Genomic DNA, 25917 nt, shown 5'->3' on the forward strand with positions numbered 1-25917 from the left:
ACGTTTCCTGGATTGTGTTGATTCCACTAATTTTTAGGGGTGGGCGGATCGATATTTATATCGATAGTATCGATACAAAGGTGAGGATCGGTATCGGATCGATACTACGGCGAAAATATCGATTCTTTTGCTGCAGTTTAGAGGTCTGCGCGGGACTGCTTTTTAAATCCCGCTCCCGCCCGCTCCCGCTTGTTTTAATCTCACTCTCGCCAAAAAATCGCTTGTTTTAATCCCGCTCCCGCCCGCACCTGCTTGTTTTAGTCCCGCTCCCGCCCGCACTGGCCAAAAAATTGCTTGTTTTTAATCCCGCACCCGCCCGCCACATACACATTTCTGTCGCCCCCGCCCGCAATCCTAATATGAATTAAATTAATTAGATTTAGTACTTGAAATTTTATGTATTTATTAAAACAGCAATATAGCGATGGATTGCGCTGTCCTATTTCTTACCACAGTCCAAACACATGCCGTCAGGTGACGTACACCAACACTTTCTGATATCAATCACAACAAGCCGATTTCCCTCTCCATTAATTACAATGGAATATGACTTCCATACATCAGACTTTCCTGTAGTTGGCTTAATTGTGGTGTATTCACCTGTTTTAATTGAATTTTCCACAGCTGAAACTGGTTGACCATCTACAGCAGGGGTCGGCAACCTATGGCACGCGTGCCACCATTGGCACGAGGCATAATCACTTGCATGCGACACGCTGGACCAGCATCAGCAAAAATATATATAATTTAATATAAATTATTATATTAATGGATTATAATTTCAAGTAAAAAGTATTGCCCCCCCAACGGTTTGGAAGTATCGGTATCGGCGATACTGACCAGTATCGTATCGGTATCGTATCGATAACAAAATTCCGAGTATCGCCCACCCCTACTAATTTTACCTGGATTGCACTAATTAGAAAATCTAGTAAGCTTGAGCAAAATCCTGGTGAGGACTTTTACTTTCTGAACCTGGAATTGACACCTCTGGCATTATATAAGTCATGCCCAGAGAGCTATCAACAAAGAGCCATGTCCAGAGAGTCATCAACAAAGGGCCATGTCCAGAGAGCCTTTCTCCTAAACATGTATGAAAACAAACACTCACATACCTATTTCTTGTGTAAACTAAGAAGAAACTGGCTTTTGCAAGTCACAATTACCCTTCTTACACCTCTGAGGTTTAATCTTATTAATGCCCATGCTTACAAAAGTGAAACTGTTGCCTTGAACAGATGGAGTTACTCTTTAAACTGGTAATGGAAGAAAAAGCAACCAGTCTGATACAGATAAGAGAAGATAAGAAAATATGCAATAGGTTTATAAGTAACACATCCCACACTCATAATTGATAACCAGACAAAGGTCAGCAGGGCAGAACAGTTGATAAAACTGTCCAGGTTGAAATACAAAAGAGTCCAACCCAGCAAACCAAAAAAGTCAAATACCACTTCCATAAAGAGATACATGGAAATGAAGGAACACAGAAACCTGCACAATAACCTTGAGATGACCATATCAATACTTCACAAAGCAAAGGGGAAAATATGTTCCATAGCAAAGGGTTAATTTGAAATCAGGGGAGAGATAATGGGGAAAGGGCTAGTCAGACATGAACAACAGGAAGACTGATGACAGGTGTATTATGGGTGTTGTAGTCTGGGATGACTGGAGAGGCAGAGGGTACAGCCTTGGTCCATACATGGAACATGAGACCTCTGAGATACATAACATAAAATCCTAATTACGTCATTATGTTGTTGGTGACCTCCATGAAAAAAAGAATTGTTCAACCTGGACTTTCAGTTTCATAGTGACTAACCTACACCACAGCCCTGATAAAGCAGGCAGTGTACAGCTGAATTCAGAAGAAGCGTTTAGAGACGGACAGAGAGGTGCAGACCCAGAGCAGCAGAGGAAGGAACTCACTCTTCTTACTAAGGTAAGAGATGCTGTGTGTTGGGTTGGGCTTCTTAAGACTTCACATGAAGACTAAGGGAATAGTTAATACTTGCTCTAGATAGAGAAGATAAGACATAGGCTATGCATTAAACACAGACAATTTTAGAACTTTTTGCAGTATTTAATCCTAAACTGAAGCATTACTTAAAAATACTTCTATTTTAATATTCAAATATTTAAAAGAACCAATTTCATAATGTTTTCTTTATTATAATATAATTAAGAAATAAATTCATAATAAGTAACAACTTTACACTTTATATACATACATATACATATGCTTATATACCTTAAGCAGTCAGTAGAGTAGGCGCTCCAGAACAAGTGAAGCTGGAGCGGTTAAGCACTCAAAGTTCCAATGGCACACAAGTTGCATCATCAAAGCAAGAGTTCACATGATCAGTGTTGCACTCCTCAAGGCTCAACGTGCAGCACTAGTGAAACCTGCGGGTTTAAATGTGGTGAATGATTAAAGCGAAAATGTGCAACAGGTGACATGGGCGTGTCAATAGGAAAGGGACAGTGTGCAAGAGAGAGTGTGTGTGAGAGTGGACGTCCTACTTGCCTGTTCCTTTTAAATAAATATGAATTTCACAAAAAATATTTCTTATTTTATATAAGTAAATGTGCAAATGGTGTGCTTAGAACCAGTGCAAGTTTTTTAAAGGGAAATTAGCAGCCTCTATCCTATTTGAGATAGAACTGCACATCAACTTTGAGCTAAGAAGTACTTAGTGTTACGAATGTTTTGGAAACACTCTTGGGTCAGAACACTCATATGTTAAGAACAAGTTTAATCTCGACTTTAGTTATGAAGAGTTTTGGGAAATTTAAGAATGTTCTTAAGTACGAGGTTACGAAGTACTTAGCGTTACAAATGTTATGTGAAATGCACCCATAACTGTGGCAGAACATTGAATTTTACAAGAGGTGTTTGTGTATCTTTGAGTTAGAAGTAAATCAATATTTAATAAGTGTAAACTTATTTTAATTAATAATGCATACACATAGGTTTTGTCTTTTTCCATAGATTCAATCATGGGAGAGAATCAGTCCAAACCTGGTGAGTTTAAATGATATCATATTATATCACTGACATATTAAGACTTTCAGAGTTTAATATCTAATCTAGATTCAAGTGATATTTGACAGACAGAATAATGTCACAAATGGAAAGTTTTCAAATAGTACATGTACATGTTTAAAAATTTCAGGTTACCATTAATAAACAGATCCATATATAGTATTGTATGAGTGTCTGAGACTCATTTTAGCTTGAGAACTATGATTCTATAAGCATTCCTGAGGAAATTGACTGGATTGGACTGTTGCACTGATTGTAACCTGAACTCAACTGATGCCAAATGCAAGGGGTCTCGGTCTCTGGTCCTGAACTCTTCCTTACTTCAGATATTTGTGTTTCTCTCTAATATTCTCTCCAAAACACCCAGTTTAATTCATAAGTAGTTTAGTCATTAGTTGTGCTGTGAAGACCTGATTCTGAAGTTCTTGCTATAACAGAGGATCAGTGTGTAACGAGGGTGAGAAAGGATGCCAACACCACAGCCGTTTTAAAACACATAATGTATTTTAAACACACAATGTACACAACGTATTTATTCAGTAGTGCATTTAGCGCTTAGCAACAACATATAACATGACAGGGAACTGACTCTAACAATAGGGCAGTGGTTCCCAAACTTTTTCTGCCGTGCCCCCCTTTAGTAGATGAGAATATTTTTGCGCCCCCCCCCCCCCCCCCCCCCCCCCATATTGACACATGGGCACGTATTACTTTCAAGCTCCGCGCCCCCCCTGCAATAGCTCCGCGCCCCACCTAGGGGGCGTGCCCCCCACTTTGGGAACCACTGCAATAGGGTGACCAAATTTTCATTTGGAAAAACTAGGACACCTTGGGGGGGGGGGGGGGGGGGGGGGGGGGGGGGGGAATGCTGTCTACATTGTGATTAAGAACAGGGCTGCCCTCACTGACGAAGCTCAGGGATTACGCCTGTAAATTTCAATTTAAATGGTCCAATGAAGGTAATTTATAAACCAGGACATACGGACGTTTGGTCACCCTATCTAACAAAGATGAGTGATGAACACAACATCGACACACATTAAATACACTAGCATAAACAAGAACCAAGTACAACACCTACTATAATGAGAGAAGACACAGGTGCGACAGATGAACACATGCACACAGAACTACACCCAAAGGAAATACATATATGGACATTACCGGACACAGACTACACATACACACACCCTAAGGGAGGGGTCTGGGGCCACCGTGCCCTCATGAACACTGTACAGTGCATAAGTTAATAACCATTTTCTGTGAACTAATATTGTCATTCTCTTATAATAGAATTCAACACAGTTTTGGGTGATGTACAAGTGGAAATAGGAGATGAAATCATTCTTTCCTGTGAGACAAACACAAAAGAAATAACGGTAACGTGGATGAAGAATGATCATATACTGAAGTGTGTGCAGGGAAAGCACACCGTGGAACAAGTTGATAGAATCTGTTCTTTGAAAATCAATGACGTAGATGGAGGAGATCAGGGGAAGTATACCATAAAGCTGAAGAACGAATCGGGTGCTGCTTCCTGCTCTGCCATGGTGACTGTTGGTATGGAGTGACTTTTTTATTCACCCTCTAACATACATTCTTTCAACTTATTTTAGATCACTGTAAAATGTACAAAGAGCTGTGTATGTGATTACAGTGATAAGATTATGAAGAAAGCATGTTTGAACCTTAAATAAATAGAATAGATAGAGCTTTCACAGAGGTGGAAATGCACACACTATTATAGACTATATTTACGTTCTAACATCCTGCATCCAAAAAGCAAAAGTGTTTCTGAACCCGGGCTGAGAACTCACGGAATTTTACGATTTAATGTGTTTCTAAAAAACACAATAATAATGTCAGCAATGAGCACACCTTCAAGTTCTTTGTCTGTGTTCTGTGTCTCTTACAGAACTCAATGAGTGGAGGACAATACAATGGAAGTAAGTCCACAGTCATTCTGTTATATTGTAACGTCGTCCCAATAGGGGTAACAGCACCTACTGCACCCGGCCGAGTGTCATGTTTATGTTAATATTGGTGTTTATGGTTTAAGACTTGTTTAATTGCTCACTCCGATGCAATTGGTATCAAGGCGATTAATTGGGCCTGTTTCTGAATCAACATGGACCTGCCTATGACTCCTCCCTTCCACACCACGATATTGTGTCATGGGGTTAAGAACCAACACAATCATCATACCCATTGGTATCTGAATATTTTTGCAAATCCTGAGATATCGTTATTGGCAGTATTCATTCCAAAAATCATGTCATGAATAAACACCTAGTGCCCTAGTCAAATCTACAATATATTATTGCTGTAACAATCCTGCAGTCCAATAATAAATGAACTTGTAAGGGCAAATGTTTTTGCTAAACACAGAAACCCCATAAGTGACAGGTCACTGGACCAAAGGACTAGTTGAAATTTAAATAATTACACCAAAATTTACTTAATCAGCCAAGATATGTTGGTTTTTCAGTGTTAGTTTTGTACTGAAGCTATGGAATAACCCACTAATAATCTTGTATACTCCAGAGTCACATTAAATTATCACACTAGCATCTCTGCACTTATAGTTGTTAGCTGATCACAAACATCTCTTGCTTATTGTAACTATGAGTGTAACTCGAAAAACGAGGTGGCTTCTAAGTGAAAACACCAACATTATGTTTATTCAGTGATTTAGCGCAAAAGCACACATTAAACAGGAACACATACAGGTGACTGACTGACAAAGATGAGCATAAAATGTTACACACACACTCACTTTATTAGAGGTGTATTTTCATAGTCGAATCTGATTCGTCAAATCATAGTCAAATCAAGGTCTTTTTTTTCTAAAGCGCCTTAAACGGCATCCCGTTCTCATTCAGGACTTTTTTCCACTTCAAAGGATATACCTAAAACACGTTAAAAAATGAATTAACATGGTAGGTTGGCTTTATTCGGCTTTTATTTATTTATTTACTTTATTTTTTTATGAAATGTTAGAGAACAGTAACAAAAAAAAAGTCACCATCAGTGTGCAGTGCACATATCGAACTATGTCAGACAGGCACTGCGCAAAATGTAAAAAATATTTTAAATAAAATATGCCTGCCTGAATATTGTAAGGAATGCCACCTGATCTCCACCTAACCAGCCTCACCTGATGCTCATCACCACACCTCCTGTGTCTCTACTTAAACGCCCACATTCCACTTCCTAGTCGCGAAGTATTGCCGACTCATGCCGCGTACCAAGCCTTTCTATTACCTGTCTGGTCTCCTGTGTTCCGACCCTCGCTTACGTCCCTGACCTTGTCTCCTGCCTAGTCCCTCTGTACCTCCTGACTTCTGCTCCCCCGGTATGACCCTGGACTGTCCTGACCACGCCAAGAAAACGCAGTTGCTACTTGTCCTAGTGCTCGTGATTCACCTGCCTGTTTCTGTACCAGCGTCTCATTTCAATAAAAGCGGTGTTCTTCCGCATTTGGATCCCTCTCTGCCTGTTCAATACGTTACAGAAATACTTCGCCTAAACATGGATCCAGCAGAAGATACACTAAAGACACTCACCGGGACGGTCCAACAACTCGTGGAAATCGTTCGAGATCAAGGCCTCCAAGTGGCAGCACTCCAGGAAGCTGTTCGTCTCATCACAATGACAACCTTCACACCCGTGAGCATCCCCGTAGCCGTACCCGAACGTTACGACGGGTCTCCCGAACGATGCCGTAACTTCCTCATGCAGTGTTCAATATACTTCACTTATCACCACGCTCGATTCCAAGCCGAGTTGCCAAGGGTCCACTTCATTCTCTCGTTTCTCACTGGTACAGCTGGTACTTGGGGCACCGCGTTGTGGGACACCAAAGACCCAGCCCTCCAGTCTGAGAACCAGTTCACAGCGTTGCTCCGAGCAGTCTTCGATCACCCTGCAGACGGTCGCGACATCGGAGACCGACTCTACGACATCCAGCAAGGACAACGGAGCACAGCGGATTATGCTAGGGAGTTCCGCACACTGGCTGCAGGGAGCGGTTGGAGTGACTCAGCCTTGAGAACCGTATTTCGTCGGGGTCTGAGGACCGACGTGCAGGTCGAACTCGCCTGCCGGGGAGAAGCACTCTCTTTAACTGAATTTGTTCAGGCAGCGATAAGTGTAGATAAGTTGTTGAGATCCTACCGCTCTGAAATAGATGACACTCCCATTCCTATGTCCTGTGCACCATCTCCCCGCGTATGTGAACAGAATCCCCATAGATCTGATGAGTCTTTGCGGCTAGGCAGGTCCCCGCTCACTTGCCAACCTTTACTGGTTACCCAGAGGAAGAACCAAGTTAACCTGCCAGTACAAGTATCTTGGGGAGGCATAGACACGAACCTGTCGGCTTTGGTGGATTCGGGAGCGGCAGGCGATTTCATAGATCGGGACCTAGCCTACCACCTCCACCTTCCCACTGTACCTATGGATCCTCCCTTAAAAATTAACTCGCTAAACGGACAGCCTTTGGGCGAGGGTGTAATTTCACTTCGTACCTGCCCCGTAGAGCTACGAGTGGGCCTGTTCTACAGCGAGATGCGGGAGTTTTTCTTGATATCCACGCCCCGGGATCCTCTCATATTAGGCTTTCCCTGGCTATCAGCTCATGACCCGGAGATCTCCTGGAAGAAACGAGAGCTAGTGCGGTGGAAAACCAGTTGCCTCAGGAATTGTATACACTTACCACTCCGGTCCTCCTCAGTAGAAAGTCCTGATACACCCGTCTGACGTCATCCCCGTACAGTATCGTGGATTCGCTGATGTGTTCGACAAGGACAGCGCCTGTCGTCTGCCTCCCCATCGGCCATGTGATTGCGCAATCGACCTCCTCCCAGGAGCCCCCTTACCTCGTAGGACGAAACCTTACCCTCTCTCGCGTCCCGAAGACCAGGCGATGGAGTCCTACGTCGCCGAAGCCCTACAGAAGGAATTTATCCGACCATCCACTTCTCCTGTCGCAGCTGGCTTCTTCTTCATCGAAAAGAAAGGTGGGGGATTACGTCCTTGTATTGATTACCGTGCCCTTAACGCAGTCACATCAAAGTATGCTTACCCTCTTCCCTTTATCACCGCCTCACAAGAACGCCTGATGGGGGCAAACCTAGTTACGAAGTTGGATCTACGGAGTGTGTACAACTTGATTCGAATCCGAGAGGGCGATGAGTGGAAAACGGCCTTTATCACCGCCAGGGGGCACTATGAGTACCTCGTAATGCCATATGGACTGACGAATAGTCCCTCCGTGTTCCAGGCGTTTATGGATGACATCTTCCGTGATATGATTGTTGATTTCGTGTTTGTCTATATTGACGATATCCTAATTTATTCCCCGTCTGTCTCTGAACATGTCCGGCACGTCTCAGCGGTGTTGCAGCGCCTGTGGGAACACAACCTGTATGTAAAAGCTGAGAAATGTGAATTTCATCGTTCCACAGTGACCTTCCTCGGATGTACGCTCTCTCCTGGTCAAGTCTCCATGGATACCGATAAAGTCAAGGCAGTCACGGACTGGCCAACCCCCCGTTCTACTAAAGAACTACTGCGATTCCTGGGTTTCGCCAACTTCTGTCGCCGTTTCATCCGTGGCTTCGGTGAGTTGGCAGCTCCTCTTACCAATCTCCTTAAAGGGGGAAAGTCACGGGAATTTATCTGGACTGCCGAGGAAGACCGGGTGTTTTTACTCCTTAAACGGGCTTTCACGTCGGCTCCTGTACTGCATCTCCCTGACCCCCTGCTCCAGTTCATCGTGGAGGTCGACACCTCGGAGGTGGGAGTAGGCGCTGTTCTCTCGCAGCGTCAGGAAAACCCGCCGAAGTTATACCCCTGTGCCTATTACTCAAAGAAACTGTCAGCTGCAGAGATGAATTACGACGTCAGAGACCGAGAGCTCCTGGCCATCAAACTCGCCCTCGAACAGTGGCGTCATTGGTTGGAGGGAGCGGCACATTCCTTCTTGGTCTATACTGACCACAAGAATTTAGAGTATCTGAAGTCAGCCAGACGACTGAATCCACGGCAAGCCAGGTGGGCGTTATTCTTCTCTCGGTTTCGCTTCACGGTAACTTACAGTCCTGGATCAAAGAACGTTAAAGCCGACGCACTTTCCCGACTGTATGAAAAGGATACTGTCGTTAAAGAGCCTGAGTATATTCTACAAGATTCCTGTTTCCTTGCGGTTATCAGGTGGGAAATTCAAGAGGAGTTAGACGAAGCTCTACGCACTGATCCAGGTCCCACAGAATGCCCTGAAGGTAAACAGTACGTACCCTTGTCCCTTAGGGGGCGTGTCCTCCAACTCGCCCATGATACGGCGGGCACAGGCCACCCAGGTATTATACGCACCCGACATCTCATCTCACAGCGTTACTGGTGGCCGTCTTGGGAGGACGATATCAGAGATTACGTGCTAGCTTGTTCTGTCTGCGCCCAATCCCGCACTCCTCGTACTCTCCCGGCAGGAAAACTCCTTCCTCTACCTGTTCCTCTCCGACCATGGACTCACCTCGCTGTAGACTTCGTCACGGATCTGCCCACTTCTGGAGGTAACACCGTTGTCATGGTCATCGTGGACGTTTCTCTAAGATGTGCCGATTAATTCCTCGCCCCCGGCTCCCTACCGCCATGGAATCTGCGCTTGATCTATTCAATTATGGTTTTCGTATTTATGGTTTACCCGAAGACATCGTCTCCGACTGAGGGGCACAGTTCACATCTCGGGTTTGGAGGCAGTTCTGCAAGCTCCTAGGCATAAGTTAGCCTTACTTCAGGTTACCACCCTCAATCTAATGGAGAAGTAGAACGTTATAATCAAGAATTAGGGAGATTTCTCCGTCAGTATTGTACCTCCCAACATGACTGGCACAAATACCTCCCGTGGGCAGAATATGCCCGTAACTCTATCATACACTCCGCTACTAAACTTACACCCTTCCAATGTGTTTATGGTTATCAACCTGCATTCTTCCCTTGCGACAAGACACCTGCTGACGTCCCGGCCCTGGACGAGTGGCTCAAGCGCAGTGCCCGCACCTGGGAGATGGCACATGTCCATTTACGCCGCGCCCTGCACACACGCCGGCTCAACGCGGATCGCCGTCGTCTTCCTGCCCTGATCTATCATCCGTGACAGAGGGTATGGCTATCGACACAAAACCTGCATTTGAAACAGCGTAGTAAAAAGCTTAGCCCACAGTATATCGGGCCATTCAAGATACTCAGCAGAGTTAACGCTGTCTCGTATAAGCTCATTATGCCTGCTCATTATCGTGTCAATCCTGTCTTCCATGTCTCTCTCCTTAAGCCAGTTCACTATAGTCCATTCACCACTCGCCCTGTGCCCGCTAGCCCTCCGGATCCCCTGGAAATCGACGGTCGACCGGCATACATAGTCCGAGAGCTTCTGGAGTCTCGGCGCCGACGGAACGGACTCCAGTACCTAGTGGACTGGGAGGGATACGGTCCCGAGGAGCGAGCCTGGATTCCGGCGAGGGATGTCCTCTGCCCTACTATGATAGTGGATTTCCACGCAATGCACCCCAACTTTCCCGCTCCCAGGCGCTGCGGTAGACCCCCGGCTCGTCGTAGAGCGTCAGGAGCCACTCCTTTGAGGGGGGGTACTGTAAGGAATGCCACCTGATCTCCACCTAACCAGCCTCACCTGACGCTCATCACCACACCCCCTGTGTCTCTACTTAAACGCCCACATTCCACTTCCTAGTCGCGAAGTATTGCCGACTCATGCCGCGTACCAAGCCTTTCTATTACCTGTCTGCTCTCCTGTGTTCCGACCCTCACTTACGTCCCCGACCTTGTCTCCTGCCCAGTCCCTCTGTACCTCCTGACTTCTGCTCCCCCGGTATGACCCTGGACTGTCCTGACCACGCCAAGAAAACGCAGTTGCTACTTGTCCTAGTGCTCGTGATTCACCTGCCTGTTTCTGTATCAGCGTCTCATTTCAATAAAAGCGGTGTTCTTCCGCATTTGGATCCCTCTCTGCCTATTCAATACGTTACAAATATATAAAAACAATATGCCGCACAACAGCAAAAAAATTATAAGTAAAGATTCAAGTAACAGGGTTTAAAAAGCAAACAACAACAAAAAATGTTTATAGGCCTACTTGCCGAGACGCACAGCGACGAGACGAGACGACATGACCGGAACGACAAACGGCTGAACTGTTTTGTTTTTGTTTTGCATGTTCAGCTCCGCTCATTTGGATTGTACAACTGCAGGGTGTGATTTATTAATGTGTAGTAAGGAAGAAAGCCTATTGTTAATGCACACACATCATTTAAAAATATTTATTAACAGAAATTAGGATGATTTTATTTGACAAAAGGGTATATATAACGAAAACAAAGACATTTCATGTAACAACTAATGCTTAGCAGCATCCTTGGGCACCCCCATGCAGTCAGAAAGGTACATTCGATTATGACCTTAATAGTCAACTATGATCCTCCAATCGAATAGTTAAATCAGCGACTATTGCAGGTCACCCCTACACTTTACACATTTCAACTAACGAGCACCGCGTGAAACACGTTAGGCAAATGACACGGGTGAACACGCACACACACACGCACACACACACACACACACACACAACCACACCCCCCACATGTACATAAACGGACGCGGACTACGTAAACACACCCGCAAGGGGAGGGGTCCGGGGCTGTAGCGTGACACTTATATGGTTTCTGACATTACTGTGAATCATATCCAGTATATAAAAACATGTTGCATAGTTTAAAACAGCAGTGAAACTAATTTTAAAGCAACTGACATTTGTGTTTTGCCCTATGCACCAACTGAAAAGTCTTCTTCACTTCAGACAATATATTGTAAGCATGCAATAGTTGCTGAATATAAAAAATATATTTTTGTTAATTTTGAAATTATTATTGCTGATCAATTACTGTAAAAAGTTTATTTGTTTGTCATAGTCAAAAAGCAATGGTCACTTCTGTAAAGGAATTTGAAATAGCTAATAACCAAGTCAGAGAGCTTCGCTTCCTACTGTATGGACCAGTTGGAGTTGGAAAATCCAGCACTGTAAACACCATCAGAAGCATTTTTGAAGGACGTCCGTTTGTTGGTTGTCTGGCTGAGACAGCGGCTGGTAAAAGTTTTACTAAAACTGTGAGTACACAGTGTGACTCTGTTCATGAAGGTTAATTCTGAAGTCTGATTGCAAGCTTGTAAATTGTTAAGACTGTGTACGAGGAATATTAGCAGTGTAGGAGTTTTATTACTGATATTGATAATATATTGATATTGCTATTATCATTGATGTTATTGGTGGTAATGTTTATTATTGTTATGTGGTACTTGTGTCTCAGTATGAAAAATATGGGATAGCCAATGGGAGAGAAGGAATGTTACCTTTGGCCTTCAATGACATAATGGGTGTAGAAAAAGGAGAATCTGAAGGAGTCCGCACTGATGACATCATCAATACCTTGAAAGGACACATAACAGAGGGTTATGTGGTAAGATACAAATAACATGCACATCACTGTACAAAATGTTTACATTACTATGATTGGTATCTCAATCTTTTTAACACAATATGTAAACAACATAGAAAAAGTGACATTTAAGTAAACCAATTTTCGAAAATGCATATCAAAACAGAATTTTTTTTGTGTGTAGGCAGTATGTACATTATTCATGCCATTATGACATATTATGTTTTGTCTTTTTCCTTGAGTTCCACACTGAATTTCCAATTACTGAAAAAGACCCCAAGTACCGCAGAAATCCCAGCCTGAGTGATCGGATTCACTGCCTAGTGAGTGTTGTAGGAGCAGACAAGATTAAAATGATGGATCAAGAATTTATCAACAAAATGAGGAAAGTTAGAGAAGCAGCAAGTGGAATGGGTGAGTCATCTTGTGTCAAATGATGAACTTGATGGTTATAGTTCAGCTTCGCAGATATGAAGACTTTACAATTAATAAATTATTAGTTTGCTGTAAAAGTAATAATGTGAGAAGAGAAACTATTTTGTCCTGATATAACCGATTTGTTATGCAACATTTTTATATGCCAAAAGTGAAGATTTAAAATGAACTCATTCAGTCCACACCTTAATGAAGTCTAGACAAGATCTTGTATTAACAGATTAATGTCACGTTACAGCCCCTGACCCCTCTCTTTTGGGCGTGTGTTTACATTGTCTATGTCTAGTCGTCTGCGTCTGTGGATCTTCGTCGGTGTGGTTGTGTCTGAATGTGTTCATTCATCTCACCTGTGGCTCGTCTCATCATCACTCTGGGCTTATGTGGTTTGTCTATTTAATGTGCGTTCTCGCAGTGTCCCATGCTCATCTTTGTTTGAGTCTACCACGTCATTATGTCTACGTGTTCTATGTGCGCTGTCTGCGCTATTTTTGTTATAAAGTAACGTTTGTGAGACCGTGGGACTCGTGCCTCGTCCCTCGTCCTTCGCCCTGCCGCGACCGTTACAATTAAGCAGGCTATACCACCTGTGCCAAGAAGTGGAAGAGCCCCAGTAGGCACCATCATGCCTCTTCTCCTGCACAGCACCGCAAAGCCCCAGTGACCCTCGAGGAGATACAGCAGGACCCGTTGTATGCACAGGAAGGCACAGGAAAGGCACAGGAAACCAAGGTGACCTCGATGGCGGGATACTTCTGCGAAGCCACGGTGAGGATGTGGAAGGAGCGACACCGCTCTCCCACCAGACAGGATAGGTTCTCTAGAGCTCTGCTCCACTGAAAAGCCCCCCGAGAGCGAGTTAGAGGGGGAGGAGTCAGAGGAAGACTCCGAAGAGGAGGAGAGCTGCCCTCCGTCTGTATACTCGGCCCCCACCGAGTACTACGGCGAGGGTGAGGAGGAAGAGGAAGGCCCTCCTCCGTCCGTATACTCAGTCCCCACCGAGTATTACAGTGAGGGCAAGGAAGAAGAACGCCCTCCTCCGTCCGAGTACTCGGACAGGGAGCCGTACACGGAGGATGAGAACGGTGAGCCGTGTACGGAGGAGGAGGACAGTGAGCCCTGCACCAGGAGGAGGACTTGAAGGAGGAGCTTTCTTCCTATCCCTCGGAAGGGAGTACGATGGACTGGTCCCTTGGTGAAACCCCAGTGGAGCCAATGATCTGGCGTTTTGGCAGAGAGGAGGAGAAGGAGATGGAGAGCACCGTGCGAGAGGCCGGATCAGGGGAGCGTTCACCAGGGGGAGGTGAAGATCCTTGGCGGGGTCCCCGGAGAGGGGAAAATGAGCATCGGCAGGGCCATCCTGAGAGAGACTGGTCGCGTGCCCATGTAGAGGGCTGCAAGAGCATCTGCCAGCTGCGCTGTACCCGGCGCGTTCGCCAGCCGCACCGCACCCAAAGGAGGGTTTGCCGCAAGGGCGAGAGGAGGACCGCCTACGGCAGCGCCTGCAGCTCCGGGAGGGGTTCACCTCCTGACAGCCCTCCTACAGGCACGGAGTCTGGCTCCATTTTTGTGTGTGTCTGTTCCGGTGTTTGTGTCTGTCCCTGTGTTCATCCTGAATCCCCTTTTCCCTTTCGTGCCTCTGTCCGTTAATGTACCTGTTTTTGTTAATGTGCCGTTGTGTTTGTCTAACGTGTTTTCCCCTGTCTTCCCAGGGAGGGTGTTCTAAGCTGTTTGTGGCAGACTCTCCACTGAGGACGGTCATCTCCCAGACGCAGGACTGAGCGCTCTGGATCTGCCCATCGGTGTGGGTTTGGGGCACTTAGTCCTGTTGGCACCCTGGGACGGGTAGTGCCCTTGTTGGGGGGGGGGGGGGGTCTGTCAAGTTACAGCCCCTGACCCCTTCCTTTTGGGCATGTGTTTATGTTGTCTACGTCTAGTCGTCTGCGTCTGTGGATCTTCGTCGGTGTGGTTGTGTCTGAATGTGTTCATTCGTCTCACCTGTGGCTCGTCTCGTCATCACTCGGGGCCAGTGTTGCGAAAAACGCAGTTAAAAATAGCGGCGTTAGGTATCTGCGTCATTTTGTCAGTAACGGGATAATATAATTTATTACTTTTCCTGTCGTTACAACGCTGTTGACATTACTGGTCATTAAAAGCAGTGCGTTACTATATATTGATATATTAACAGTAATCCGAGCGGACCCCTGCCCAGGCCAGTGAGGAGTAACAGACCTGGATAGGTCACAGTTCTCGGTGCAACACCTGTTTAACTTAACTAGTCAGCGATTGGCTAAGGCTGCGTTATGGTAGCCAATCAGAGCCAGTGTTTTTACACGCGCGCCGAAGCACACGACACAAACGGAGAAGAGGCAGAAATGGCAAGTCAGGAGCAAGCCGAAGAAAAATTAGCATTTTCAAGGTGGCGATATAAACATTATTTAAGAAAATACTTGAAGTTCCTGAAAGTCTACCAGACTGGGTATTTGATGTATTTAATTAAGAATAGAGGTTTTATTGTTAAGTTCTCACAGGTTGAGATAATTTAGTTTAATTTGATAGATGTAAATGCACTTTATATAGTGTAACTGTTTACTTTTGCTTTTTTTTTTAACAAAGATTTGGGATTTTAAAGGATTTTATCCTGCACTGGTCTGTTGATGTGCAATAAATATCAAAAGTTAAACACCTTTCTGATGTACTCATTTCAACTGACTGTGAAAACTGCTTTTTCAAAAAATCCTTATTCATTGGCATATAACTTTTTTTTTTTTTACTGTAATGCAAATAGTTACTTTCCCTGGTAACGAGTTACTTTTATTATAGAGGAATTCAGTTACTCAGTTACTTTTTTGAACAAGTAGTGAGTAACTATAACTAATTACTTTTTTAAAGTAACGTTCCCAACACTGCTCGGGGCTTATGTGGTTTGTCTATTTAATGTGCATTCGCGCAGTGTCCCGTGCTCGTCTTTGAGTTGTCGTGGAAATTTTCTAATAAATGGATGAGGACTCAGACGTGGTTAAATGATTAATTTATTACAAAAATATAAATATATATAAATAGGACAAAGACAGATACAAGACAGACACAGACAGACACAGACATGAGAGTCTCATTCAAGCATGACAACTCTGAAGGCAGGGGGGCGCTCCCCCTGCTTATATACAATCTTAAACACAATTCAGCAGTTCTAACAGCAGGTTATCTTAAGCACAGCATGTTCCAAAACATAGGCGTCCAGCAGGCTACTTTGTCTCACATGTGTGTATCTCCTAATATGGACTTCCCTAGAGTTAGCGGAAGCAACTGATGTAACAGTTGAACACAGAGAAAGCTAAATGACCCAAGACTAGTAGCCTAGTGACTACCAGTTAACAGAGTGCTCTTACCCTCAGCACTCTCCCTGACCTGGGTCACGTATAGCACACATGCATAATATGAACTAAACATGGTTACACTGAATCACACTACTTCATTATTGTAGTCCTTCTGTTTAGCCAGAATGGACATGTACTAAATCATAAAGTTCATAATGATCTCTTATAATAACTAAACATGATCTAATCAATGATAATTAGTCAATAATCAATAATTTCTCTCACACTTCCCCCCTTTGATTCTGTGTAATCATTAAAAAGGAGAGAATAAATCATTAATTTCATCATAGAATATCAACTTAAAACAGGCTCTAGAGTCAGTTAAGCTGCTCAGGGCCATCGGGCACAACCCAGCCAGTCGCCAGGTCGTCTCAGACGTCTTCCTTAAACAGACGTCCCAAGGAGTCTGCTATCTCAGGCTCCTTTAAGTCGTTGTGCAAGGCCATCTGAAAATGCTGACGCATAAGGCCAGTAAGCCACGACGAACAGCAAGACAAAATACAAGGCACTAAACACAACAACAGCTAAATGATTATTACAATTGGTAAAATCATAGTCAGCATCCAATGTCCCCATGGGCCTAGCCATGAAGTGATCCACCCAAACCAGGTTCTTGAACCTCGGCCTTCATGTGATCAATTAAATCAGTAATATTATCATAGTAATCTGGAATGCTGAAACAACATGAAACATTGATTTTCTTACACACACCTCCTTCCTTTGCAAGGAGGAGATCTAAAGCTAATCTATTCTGAACCTATACTTGTCTAAATTCTTTCACTTCTTTGTTTAATAGGTCCAGGGCAGTCTCAGTACGAGAAGCCAAAGTCAGAACTTGCCATGCAAGTCCGTTGATCTTATCTATTGTCGCTGTAGTTCCCCCTCCGAGGAACAGTGACCATCCCACAGCAACCGCTGGGGTAGTCCAGGGGTCTGCCAGCGTGTAACCTTTAAACTTACCAGGGATCCCCTCCAGTGAGGCCTCCCGTGGGACACGATCTGGTATGGTATAAATTGACACTGGGGGGGTTAGGAAAACTGGAGTACAACACCCTCCCCAGGCGAACTGAAAACTGACCCCTGTTGTATGATCTCTCAGGTAGAGCAGAGTAGGTTTTCTCTCTGCATGCCCACATCGTCACCCAATCTGTTATTGGGTTCACGATGCCATGACAGGAGGTGAAACTCCATTTTGCAGAGGAGTTATTTAGTCTAATGGTGCATGTTGATTCATCTCTGGCTGTTGCTACCAGATCAACCTGGCACTTGGTGTGCTCTATCCAAAGATGGCCTTTCAAGGCCCCCTCTGAGCATAGACACCACTCTCCCTCAACAGGGGTGGTGTCAAATGTCATGTTGCGAATGCCGGCTCGTGACACCTGGTCATTCGAGTCGCGGTTGTTATTTCCTATGATCCATACTTGCAACATCATCACCTACCCAATCAGGAACCTTACCACTGTGAATGATAGCGTGAGGTCATGTTGTAGAATTGACCTGTTAACCTATCAATCTCGCATATGGGTCTGTTAGTTAACATTGTAGCCATTTTAAAAGTGATTGGTGTTGGTGTTCACGGCATGTGGAAAGGATGGCAAACCAGACAGGGCTGGTTTGGTTTCACTGCAGTAGCAGTGACATTGGACATTACACATGCTTTCTTTCCCTCACACCTCTCCTCCGGTGTGGGGGAGATGACAGTTGCCCCTCCTGTTGAGAAAAGCATCATGTAAAAAACAACAGCATAACATTAATTCTGGCGGCTGCTCTGGAGCTCTTTTGCAGTGGGTGTGGTGTGTCCACGTGGCTCGGCCGCTGGTCTTTACAGCTGTGTTGGTTGTTAGCAGCACGTGGATCTCTGATCAGCACCCAGTCTCCCGGCTGGAGCTCGTGCAGTGGATTCTCTGACACCTCTGACAGCTTTGACCTGCTCAGACAAAATAGAGACAAACTTGTGCAGGATAACATATTAATGGCTCAACAAGTGTGTGTGTGTGTGTGTGTGTGTGTGTGTGTGTGTGTGTGTCCCATTCCGGCGGCACTACTTCCATGTTTGGAGGCCTTCCAAACACAATCTCAAAGGCTGATAAGCCTGTGCGAGCTTGGGGCAGAGTGCTGCTCTGCCACAAAACCAGAGGCAGACATTTCAATTCTGTTTCCTGAGTTAATTTCCTTTAAAATTTTAGTTAATTTAGCTCCTTTAGCCCTTCGTGTACGAAGGGAGTGCCATTGTCACTCGACACCCTCCTGGGTAACCCCCATAGTGGGATTATTTCCCTTAGTAGCATCTTTGCCACCGTATCTGAATTCTGCTTTGTGATGTGGAAGGCCTCTGTCCATTTGCTAGACATGCATACACACAAGCCTGTATTTCAGCAGGTGTTAGTTCAACAAGATCAATTTGCCAGTGTCGAAAGGGTTCGGTCGGCGGCAGGTGTCCGGCGGGTGCATGTTTAGGTCTGTTATCCCCCTGTGGTGGGATACCAGACATCGTGTATAAAAATTTTGGGTGAGTGTGGTTATTCTTAGTGCATGCTAGTGCATGCCACTATCCCCCCTTTGCTCATTGTGACTCCTCCCATGAGCAATTTCAATCAGTCCTCTCATGTAGGCTGTAGGGAGACATGGCTTACCTGTCTCTGTGTGTTTCCAGACTCCCCCCACTCTTTTGCACCCCCCTTTTGCCCATCTCTGTTCGTCTTACATTGTGGCTTGTGTTTGTATTGCTCTGGTTGTTAAGGGTGTGTCTTCTCTGTTACTGTGATCCGTTAGCATCATTTGTGTGTTTGGAGCCTGCAAAACTGTGTGTTGGGCTGTGGAGTCTGTGAAGGCATTGCCTTTTGCTACTGTGTCGCCTGTTCTGGTGTGTGCGGCACATTTGATGATTGCAGTTGTGAAATTAGTTGGTGCTTTATCTTTGACCTTGAGCTGGTAAGGAATGGTGAGCTCAGCTGCTTGGGCAGAATAATGTGGCAGGGGTGTTATTGTTTACAAAACCTTTTTTTTTTTTCCTTTAAAATTCGAGAAACAGCATGTTTGACCCAAAGGGCGAGTTGAGCGTACCCCACTATATCTCTGAATGCTACCAGTGCCCACACCCAGGCTGCCCCGGGGTCTAGTTTTCCTGAAAAGTAGGCTACTGGCCTCTGTCTGTCACTGTGGGCTTGAGTCAAAACACTGGTCCTTTAACGTCAACACTCCCCACACACATACGAACACTGAACACGCACATCAATTCTGAACTTCTATTTCAGAATTTAAAACTCAGAACTTTTATTTCAGACTCATTTGTTCAAACGGGCTTATTCTCTTTAACAAATGTTATTTTTATCTCTGTTTGTTGTGTCAGAATTTCAATACATACTAGGTCATGACCCAGGAAGTGCACTTTTTTCAGCAATATTGCAATTTTGCTTAGGAACCTTGTGGCCTTCCCTTGCTAGGTGATGTAGCAATGCCACTGTGGCCCTCTTTGCATACTTCTCATGTGTTTACACAGAGTATCAGAACATCTACGTAGTGCAACAGTGCAATGCCCTCTGGAAGTTTCAGAGAGGCCAGACTGTCTCGCAGCGCTGCATTGTAAATGGTGGGTGATGTGTATGTTTTTTTTTTTTTTTTTTACTTCAAAGGAAAATGCAAACCAGTACTGGCTATCTGGATGCACTGAAAATGCATTTGCTAGGGCCACTACACTGAACCACTGGCTATCTGGGGGAATCTGGGAAAGAATATTGTGAGGATTTGGCACTTTTGGGGCTCTAACGTGTACTGCTGCATTGACAGCCAGCAAATCCTGCACAAATCGCCATTCTTCCCGCCCTGTTTTCTTAACTGGAAAAATTGGAGTGCGCACGGGTGAGTTAGGGCACAGTACGATCACTCCAGCTTGCCTAAGTGATTGGAAAACCTGGCCTTATTTCCTTTGAGCGCCTCAGGCTTCAAAGGGTATTGATGTTGTTTTGGCCTATAGTCAGATTTTGGGGTGATGTGTATGGGCTCACACCCCCTGCATGAGCCCCAACATCGCTCTTACCTTGTGCCCATAATGCTGCAGGAACAGTTCTGAGTTCCTCTTCCTCTCATTTTTTTTCCTCTGAGAGGGTAAGGGAGGCGGCTAAAAAAAAAATACCAAGGGGGTTAATCAGTTCCACTCCCCGCCTGCAGGGGAGCCGGTACGGCGCCGGCTGCATCTACGCCCTCCTGCTAGGGCTAAACATGGTGTTCCTGCCAAGAACTCTCTCCCATTTGGTAATGTCAGACATCTCTGTCATCCATTCACTGATGTCCTGCCATTGAGGCTCCTCGCACACGTTTGCTAGTGACACGTGTGGTTTAGATCGAGGAAATGAGAACAGGTCTTCCTGTTCTAATGTGGTTTGCACCATTGCCGCAGCCCACACGCAATCCCACACAATAGCAGTGACAACCAAGCAATCATGTTTTCCAACATCAAATTTATCCTCAAAACCTCTATCGGGGCCCTCACTCACATGCAGCGTGCAGTGCAGTGACCCCTACGGTCTCAACATCAAATCACCTGGCAACAAACTACACACTTCACACATGAAGTGTTCCCAACACTCTCCTCCTGCACTCTGCAGCTCATAAGCATACAGTGGAACTCCTGCTGATAACTGAACCCCAACACAGCTAACTCACACATAAACAACCCCTCAGGCCTGCTACTCAGGCCCAACTTACACATTAAATCACAACCCATAACATACATTTAGCAGTTAAGATTAAAAATTCATGTTCAAATGTATTATTTCATTTACATCGGAGAGGCTCTTTTTTTTTTTCTTTGAATGGGTGGCACCACTATAAACCAAAAACTTTTATTTTAGTGCAGTTTACAGTCAGTGTTATTTTAGGCAGGCCCTGCGGCCCTACACTAATCTTCTGCAAGCATTGATAAATTAAATGATAATTTAAACCAGTTACTTTCCTTTTTGTCGTCTTCCAGTGGTCCTGTACCGTCCAGCCTCTCCGCTGCCCGTCAATCTCTGAAAGTTCTGTTTCTCTGCTCAGCATTTTCTTCATTTTCAAGACAATCTCTTGCAAAGTGTCATAGTTGTCCACAGTTGTAACATTCACCACCTCTCCTCTGGGGTAATTCTCTCATCCCCATCCACCTCGTCTTCTTCCTCTGCCTCTGACGTGGCCCCTCCCGCGTTCTCTGTACCATGGTCTCAGCTTGCTTCTGGATTTTCTTGTTCACTCTCCATGCCAGCTGTGCCTCGTGATGCTTGGCATGATCTTCTATGGTTTTCAGGGTAGCGTTGTTGTACCCAATGCACTGGGCTCTGATGAGGTCACTGATGTCTTTTCTCATGCTTACCAGGAAGCTGTTTCTCAGGTGGGCTTCCCATGGGCTGGCCTCCGCCGGCCTCCGCTCGTTGTGCTGGTGTTACAAGACCGCTGTGGTCGTTGTGAACTCTGGTCAGTCTCATGAGGAAGTCGCTGACAGGTTCTTTGTCTTCTTGTTTACATGCAGCTATTTTGGACGTGTTGATAGTGGCTGGGTGTGCAGCTTCCAGCCTTGCGACCAGGCGTCCTACAATCTCTCTGTAGGGCCCGTTTGGATCCTCCTGTCCAGCTGCTGTTCCCACTCAGTGTTGTGGAGTCGGACGTCATCGGACGTCTCCCGGTGTCCGGTCTCGGTCTATCTTGTTTGACTGGATGACAAGACTGAACAAAAGCTGTTAGTTCTTCGCCGAAGCGCTTACCTCCCATCTCTGTCGGTTTACCCAGGCCCACCGCCGCCTTCATGATGTCATCTCCTGTCCAGTGATCTCCTGGACCATGATGTCTCCTTCAGGGCCTGCAACCTTGACCATCGGAAAGGTCGTTGCGCACCCTGGGGTGGTCAGTTCAAGCATCACCTGACCCTTTCTTTCTGTGGCGAGCTTCTCACGGCTTCTTGTGTGTGTTGCCATGGGTGGATCTGGCGGCGGGGGGGGTGGTGGCGGCTGTGCGCGCGGCGGGGGTGGTGGTGGTGGTGATGGTGGTGTTGGGGAAGTCTCTTCCCATCATTCGGTTGATGCATTCCATCGCCTGGCGGGCACACTCCATCGCCTGGCGGACGTCATCATAAGGGACTAGTGGCCCTGGGTGCAGCGGCAGCTGTTGGGCTGGTGGGAGTGAGGGAGGCAGAGGTTGTGGTTGTGATACCTGATGGGAACTGATGGCGCTGGAGCTCGCAGTGCAAGTGTGGCAGACAGAGTTTGCTGTCGTGGTGGCGCCAGAGCTGGTGGCGCTGGAACTGGCGGTGGAGGTGGGGGAGGCAGGGGTAGCGGCTGTGGGTGCATCTTGCAGTTGGTGCAGTTGCTGAGCCGGGATGGCTGGCGCAGATCTCGTCGGGGCAGCGTCGAGGTCTGGTCGGCTACAACAACACACTGAGAGACTTTTGTTAGTACACTTTTTAATCCCTACCTGTCATGCTTGCCTTTTCTCGGCTTCTTCAAGCCAACATTTTGCTTTTTCTTCCATATCTGCTTTATGTTTAACAAAATACTTGCGCGTTTTTCTATCTGCGCCCTTGGGCTCTGTTTTTACTCTCTCAACTAGTCGGCGCAGATAGTCTACACTCAATGTTCCCTTTGAACCAAACCCATAATGCTTAGCCCAAAAATTCACATGTCGAGTTACATCTTCCCCATAATCTCTAGTCATTTGGTAGGCTACACTACTCTGAGTCTCCGATGGTTTACTTTGTAATTTACTTTGTGTTTTACCCATGATTCCAAATAATCCCAAAGATGACCCTTCACACTTTTTTTTTTTTTTTTTTTTTTTTTTTGTGTGTGGGGTCCAAGAAATAAAAAAATTAAAAATTAGGAACGAAAAAAAAAATCCCAAATCAATTAAACACGTCAAAGAAGGTCCTCAAAATTTAGATCCGCTCCTCATACCAACGAAGCAAACAGTGCCCTCCCCCCCTGGGGGATATCTCTGCCGCTCCGGAGCTAGCCAACACTGTATTACGTCTAATCAGTGCGCTTCTGCCCAGCTGGATCCCTGCCCAGACTGACGGGCGCTAGGCTAAGTCCTATCCCGCCTGGGCAATACCGCAGTATCCCCACCGTATAGACTTCCTGTAGGCGATATCTCACTATATCCCTATCGTATAACAGAGATCATCCGGCGGGCGGACACTGGCGGATATTTAACACTTAAACTAAGAAATTAAACTGAAAATTCCCACTTACTGCGGTTTTCGTTTGATCGGGCGGAGAACACCACCGGAGACTGGCGGTGACATCACTCCCTGGATAGGTACTTTCCCTTTGCTCGTGGGGTTCCCACTTTGCCCAGCCCAGCCAGGGATCTCATCCCCCGGGGAGCGTCCTCGAAGATCAGTCACCTCCTCTCCGGGGTGCCTCTCGCCGACCCTTGTTCGTGACGCCAAATTGTCGTGGAAATTTTCTAATAAATGGATGAGGACTCAGACGTGGTTAAATGATTAATTTATTACAAAAATATAAATATATATAAATAGGACAAAGACAGATACAAGACAGACACAGACAGACACAGACATGAGAGTCTCATTCAAGCATGACAACTCTGAAGGCAGGGGGGCGCTCCCCCTGCTTATATACAATCTTAAACACAATTCAGCAGTTCTAACAGCAGGTTATCTTAAGCACAGCATGTTCCAAAACATAGGCGTCCAGCAGGCTACTTTGTCTCACATGTGTGTATCTCCTAATATGGACTTCCCTAGAGTTAGCGGAAGCAACTGATGTAACAGTTGAACACAGAGAAAGCTAAATGACCCAAGACTAGTAGCCTAGTGACTACCAGTTAACAGAGTGCTCTTACCCTCAGCACTCTCCCTGACCTGGGTCACGTATAGCACACATGCATAATATGAACTAAACATGGTTACACTGAATCACACTACTTCATTATTGTAGTCCTTCTGTTTAGCCAGAATGGACATGTACTAAATCATAAAGTTCATAATGATCTCTTATAATAACTAAACATGATCTAATCAATGATAATTAGTCAATAATCAATAATTTCTCTCACAGAGTCTACAACGTCTTTATGTGTATGTGTTATATGTGCGCTGTCTGTGCTATTTTTGTTATAAATAAAGTAACGTTTGTGAGACCGTGGGACTCGTGCCTCGTCCTACGCCCTGCCGCGAGCGTTACAATTAAGCAGTCATGTAGAGTACATTTACATTGTACAAATATGGAAGGCGAGTATTAGAAATGTCTTATTAGCTCAACAGAGTGCAGTGTTGTTTTAGGGCAAAGAAAAATAAAAAATACAAAAATCCAGAAAAAATAACAAACCAAATTGAGAGCAATCTCTTCGCTAGCTTTCTGACAGAGCTCATAACCTTAGATGTAGTGATTTCGTTCTTATTAATGTTTGATGTTCACAGATTACTACAGTGTATTCTGTTTTTTTCCAACCATTAACAGGATTTCTTGAACTTTTTCCCTTACTTTACAGACTATCCTTTGGCATAACTTTACACAATATTCACAAATTGCTGCATAAACCATGTGCAAATACATTATGTGCAAATTATTTTGCTCCAAAGCCAATTTTGGAGAACATTACTCAGTAAATGTGTTTCATCTGTGCTGTAGGAATTCCTCAGGTGGTCTTTATGACTAAAGTTGATCTTGCTTGCCCAATGACAAACGGAAATTTGAAAAATATATACAGGAGCAGGAAGATCAAGGAAATTGTGAGTAAAATTGCTACTCAGAGCTTGGGTGAGCACAGGTGTTATGTTGGTGTAAACAGCAATAACACTGACAGTGTGCATTTTTGTCCAGATGAATACATGCAGTAATTTGCTGGGTGTTCCAATGAACTGTATCTTCCCTGTGAAGAACTACCATGACGAGACCCATATGAATGAGGAAATAAACTGTCTGATGCTGGATGCCCTAACACAGATTATTCACTGGGCGCATGACTATGTGGTCACATTTTCCACTATACCAATACACAAAGAATGATGAAAATTCCTGCAATCTGCAATGGATACAGAAAGTAATACAGTTGTGTTAATGTTCCAGTTTTATAGCATAAAAGTAATTTTAAAATGTAATGAATATCACACTAAATCCAGGTTATTACTATGTGTACATGAATGGATGAAGTGAAAATGTCTGAAGTGAAAAGGAACTTTTCTAGTTGCCCGCCTACCTGAGAAATACTGAGACGAGGAGAGACGAGCCTTTCCTGATATCCACCCTGGTCCAGCCACCTCCTGCCTAACCAGCTGTGGATGAAGGATCAACCCACTGCCCTGGCCCCTCTCACCATCCCAAATTATCTCCTGCTATGGCTGTATCTCCGTGCCCTGGACTACTATTACCAACCATCAAGAAGTTTTGGACTGAATAACAATTACATAAAGAACACATGTATATAAATTATTTATCATTGTCATCTTTTCTTTGTTTATGTATCACTCTAATTGTTGCTATGGTGACCGGTGTCGCCAGAGTCTTGGTTCCTCTCAAGGTTTCTTACTAATGCTCTTAGGGAGTTTTTCCTTGCCACTGCC

The 25917-nt window shown here is 45.0% G+C and overlaps 2 protein-coding genes across 3 annotated transcripts in view; both read left to right on the top strand.

Moving 5' to 3' along the window:
- Positions 1 to 25917, top strand: part of LOC143511742 (interferon-induced protein 44-like) — a 108520-nt gene that overhangs the window by 28161 nt on the left and 54442 nt on the right. The gene's annotated exons all lie outside the window — the stretch shown is intronic.
- LOC143511741 (interferon-induced protein 44-like) lies at positions 1859 to 25699 on the top strand. 2 transcript variants are annotated; one of them, XM_077001333.1, is made up of 9 exons: positions 1859 to 1945; positions 2996 to 3028; positions 4343 to 4609; positions 4965 to 4995; positions 12034 to 12229; positions 12430 to 12579; positions 12801 to 12972; positions 24986 to 25086; positions 25178 to 25699. In XM_077001333.1, the coding sequence occupies exons 2-9, from the start codon at positions 3004 to 3006 to the stop codon at positions 25361 to 25363; spliced, it is 1128 nt and encodes a 375-aa protein (XP_076857448.1). In that variant the 5' UTR covers positions 1859 to 1945; positions 2996 to 3003; the 3' UTR covers positions 25364 to 25699. The 2 variants fall into 2 exon arrangements, with proteins under 2 accessions (XP_076857448.1, XP_076857450.1); XM_077001335.1 differs by lacking the exons at positions 1859 to 1945; positions 2996 to 3028 and having other exon boundaries at positions 4342 to 4428; positions 4529 to 4609.

Source organism: Brachyhypopomus gauderio, chromosome 4 (genome assembly GCF_052324685.1).
Source record: "Brachyhypopomus gauderio isolate BG-103 chromosome 4, BGAUD_0.2, whole genome shotgun sequence".
In the NCBI taxonomy this organism is placed as follows: domain Eukaryota; kingdom Metazoa; phylum Chordata; class Actinopteri; order Gymnotiformes; family Hypopomidae; genus Brachyhypopomus; species Brachyhypopomus gauderio.